Raw genomic sequence first — 3597 nt, forward strand, 5'->3', positions numbered from 1 at the left:
ACATTGCGGAACTGAATGAGCATGATAGACATGATAATGTTGACATTCCACTTGAAAGACAAAGAAAGAAAGAAAGAAAAAAAAACATGATTGTCTAAATAAAAATAAAGAAATAACAATAATAGATGATAAACTATAAAAAAAAATAAAAATAAAAAACGTTTGAGATGATTTGATCACATGCAATGAAGACAGAAAAAACGTTAATTAGAAGGAAAATGCAATTGCAACATTAAGATTATAAAAGACAAAAAAAAAAAAAAAAAAATTACATTGGGTGTAGAGGATATATATGAACACAGCCTATTTTAGAAGTCATAGTTTTACGCATTATTAAATAGTGAAAAACAAATCCATTCAACAGACCCCAAATTTTCAGGATAAGTCCTTGTGACGACTATAGGAAAAAATTGTATAAACCAGCATGCTACGAGGCTCTCAAACAAGTTGATTGACAACTTGCCAGATGAGCATCTCAACATCAACTTGTTCAAGAAAGTTCATCGTGTGAGATTCGATAAATGAACGACCAAGTAACAAAATGAATAAAGTTGTCGCATGGTCCCAAAGTAATATTCTTAAACATTTTCCACTTTCTTTTTTACTATTTTTAATATAAAAAATAAATAAATAAAATAAAATAAAATGTTTGAAGTGCCCAACCATCTCCAATATTAGCATTTGAAATGGCCTGCCCCGCTTCAAAGTCCAATCAGATAAATTATATTTCTAGGTGTATCCATCAACTTTTAAGAGAACATTTGAATTGGCCTGCCCCACTTCTAAGTCCAATCAGATAAATTATATTTCAAGGTGCATCCATCGACTTTTAAGAGAATTAGAGAAATGCAAACTTGAGATATTAGGAAGCTCAAGTTGGAATAATTATATCTAGAAAAAATGCTGGAACAACACAAACGGAGGCACAAAAGTAAGAAAAATGATATGGGGTGTGCATATAACCGCATATGTTTTTTACTCGTATCTCACGAAAAAGCATTTAAGATAATGTGCATGACACGACATCATTTTGTCACCTCTGTGTCTCCATTGCCAGAGCTCGACTCTTATAACTAATATCTAATTAAGGGAAGGGGAGAAAAAAAAAACTTTTTACACACTAACTTTTACTTATAACACACCAATCTATTTATGTAAAATTTCCCATACTAGAATCTCTCAAAAAATACTAATTAGATAACTTAACGCAAATAATACTTTCCGTAACAAATCTCAAGGTTTGTTATGTCGGAGTATGAGCCTTATTAGGGCATTTTTTTTTCCTTGCTAAGTTAGTCAGACTAGTCCTATCATCCCCAAACATTAAAAGCGAAGAAACTCTGATAGAAAAGGTTGAACAAGACAGATTTGTAACGCAGAGGTAAACTACCATTATTGTTTTTTGATAAGTGTAAACTACCATTATTATTCTTGATTTGAGCGTTGGAGTTTCTTTCACACAATGGATTCATAAAATAAAAGAGAAAGGCCAAAAGAAGCGCACAAAACAATACTCCATCCATGATTTAACATATTCGATCACTTTTATTAATTAGAAAAAAAAACGACATTGACCATCGAAGCCATCTTCCAACATTATCAGACTTCAGCAAGTAATCTTTTTCAAATTTTTATTAAATTTTTAAGGACTTAGATGATCTTAAACTAATGTAAATCGAACCCTTGGAAAGTTCTCTCACAATTCGATCAGTTCTTGTGGAAACTCGGATCCTTGACGATCGTCACTGGGCAAACAGCATTAGTCATCACGTAATTGGTCACACTCCCCAATAGTATCCTTCTCACACACGCATCAACCAGCCAACAAAACATTATTAAATAAATTAGGGTTACATATCTTCTATTTTGTACCGAACGAAATCCCCAATTTAAAAAGGGAGCAAAATAATACTAACCTTTGGATCGTTCCAAGCCCTCTGCTTCCCATAACCAAAGAGTCCAACTTCAGATCTCCAGCCGCTTCGCAGAGTTTCTCCCTCGCATCACCCCAGTAAAGCTTCGTAACTATATTAATCTACAAATAATCGATCAAAAAATCGATTAAAATCACACAGTAAACCAAAACAAACAAGAAAAAAAAAAAAACACCAAATCTGATCTACTAAACAAAAACCAAACGTACCTCTTTCTGTCTAGAAGCAGTATCAAGCGTATCCAATACCTCAGGATCGGCTTTGACGTCGTACTTCTTCATCACCTCCATTTCTCTAAACTCAGACAATGGGATAAGAGCTGCAGTTTCCAAGATCGATCAGAAATTAGAGATCTAACGGTGGAGAAACAAATTTTGAGAGAGAAATTATGAGATTGGTGTTTGATGCGATTGGTACTTACGAGAACCAGTTTCAGCCCAAAGAACGTTGCGAGCCTCATCGCTGCTTTTGCCTGTTTGGACATGAATGATGAAGAGAGTATCACCTTTGTCGAGGAGGTTATCGATGGCCCATTGCAGAGCCATTTTACTGCTCTTCGAGAAATCCATGGCGACTCCAACCTTACGATCTCCTGGCATTCTTTCTTTCTAGGGTTTGATTTTGATCGAAAAAATATTAATCTTGGAATCCTTTTTTCTTTAAGTTCGAATAAAGCTCAGAAACGATGAAGACGATATTGTTCTTAAGCTAGAAACTGAAATGGCGCATTTATTGATTTATTTTCACTTTATTTTCGTGTGCTCTTCACAGCCATGTGATATCATGAGGTGTCGTATACGTGTTAAATTCTTATTGGAGATACAGAAGCACGTGATGATCACGTGGTTATGAAAACCGTTACTTGTTACGATGTGAATTGGCAAGAACTAAAGCAGTTCACTGAAATGACAATAGCACCCTTCTGTGACTGAATTTTAAGGAAGGAGTTGGGGTTAGTTTAGTCAATGTGAATGGGTATGTGGTAATTATGTGTAATTCAAAGGGTTTATGATTATAAAAGGAGGAGAGGAAGTTACGACGAAGCTTCTGCTTGTTGGTTGCATAAGGGCATTGGACCTAAAAAGAAAATAGAACGAAACAGAAGATAAAGGCGGAAACGTTTTCCAAAGAGAAACGCAATGCCTTTGAACGGATAAGATCTCATAGAATATTCCAAAACTATCAGATGAAGAAGATTCCTTTTTTTTTTTTTTTTAAATTAAAATAATTATAATGTAGACACCCTGAGTGTCGTTTGTTTGATTAATTATATCGTAATTTAAATTGTTAGAATCAGATTATGGAAATGAGTTTTCAGAATCCATTGTTTGGTTTGATCTTTTTGAAAATTATTTCATATCTTGAATCTAGACTTGGTTTTATTTTCATTGGTCATGTTTCAATACATCTACCCCAAACATTTGGTTTAAATGCAAATAGATAAGAAGCGAATTCCATAGTCACAATGAAAGGATCTTACCTCTTTTATATTTGAATAATACTGAAGTGGCCTCAAGATTGTACCTCATCTCAATGGGATTTGAAATTTTATTAAGTTAGTCATACTGATCTAATTCATAAAGTAAAGGAGTTTTTATAATAAAATTATAACAGATAGGTCTATCGATAAATCTCTCCTTTTTTAAGGAAAAATTATTTAAAG

General features: G+C 33.6%; 1 protein-coding gene across 1 annotated transcript; it reads right to left on the bottom strand.

The window, feature by feature from the left end:
- Positions 1-1522: 1522 nt before the first annotated feature.
- Positions 1523-2651, bottom strand: LOC147386125 (Adenine nucleotide alpha hydrolases-like superfamily protein). Its single transcript, XM_086424045.1, has 4 exons — positions 2356-2651; positions 2144-2253; positions 1917-2035; positions 1523-1798 (listed from the first exon to the last, which is right to left on the bottom strand). The coding sequence occupies exons 1-4, from the start codon at positions 2531-2533 to the stop codon at positions 1708-1710; spliced, it is 498 nt and encodes a 165-aa protein (XP_086280171.1). The 5' UTR covers positions 2534-2651; the 3' UTR covers positions 1523-1707.
- Between the last annotated feature and the right edge of the window lie 946 nt (positions 2652-3597).

This window comes from Akebia trifoliata, chromosome 14 (genome assembly GCF_017979445.1).
Source record: "Akebia trifoliata isolate Shusen 1 chromosome 14, ASM1797944v1, whole genome shotgun sequence".
In the NCBI taxonomy this organism is placed as follows: domain Eukaryota; kingdom Viridiplantae; phylum Streptophyta; class Magnoliopsida; order Ranunculales; family Lardizabalaceae; genus Akebia; species Akebia trifoliata.

Coding starts and splice junctions, on each gene's coding strand:
- LOC147386125 (XM_086424045.1), bottom strand. CDS start 2,533: ATGCCAGGAGATCGTAAGGTTGGAGTCGCCATGGATTTCTCGAAGAGC. Junction 2,254..2,355: donor TTGGGCTGAAACTGGTTCTC/GTAAGTACCAAT, acceptor TGGAAACTGCAG/CTCTTATCCCATTGTCTGAG. Junction 1,799..1,916: donor GGGCTTGGAACGATCCAAAG/GTTAGTATTATT, acceptor GTGTGTGAGAAG/GATACTATTGGGGAGTGTGA.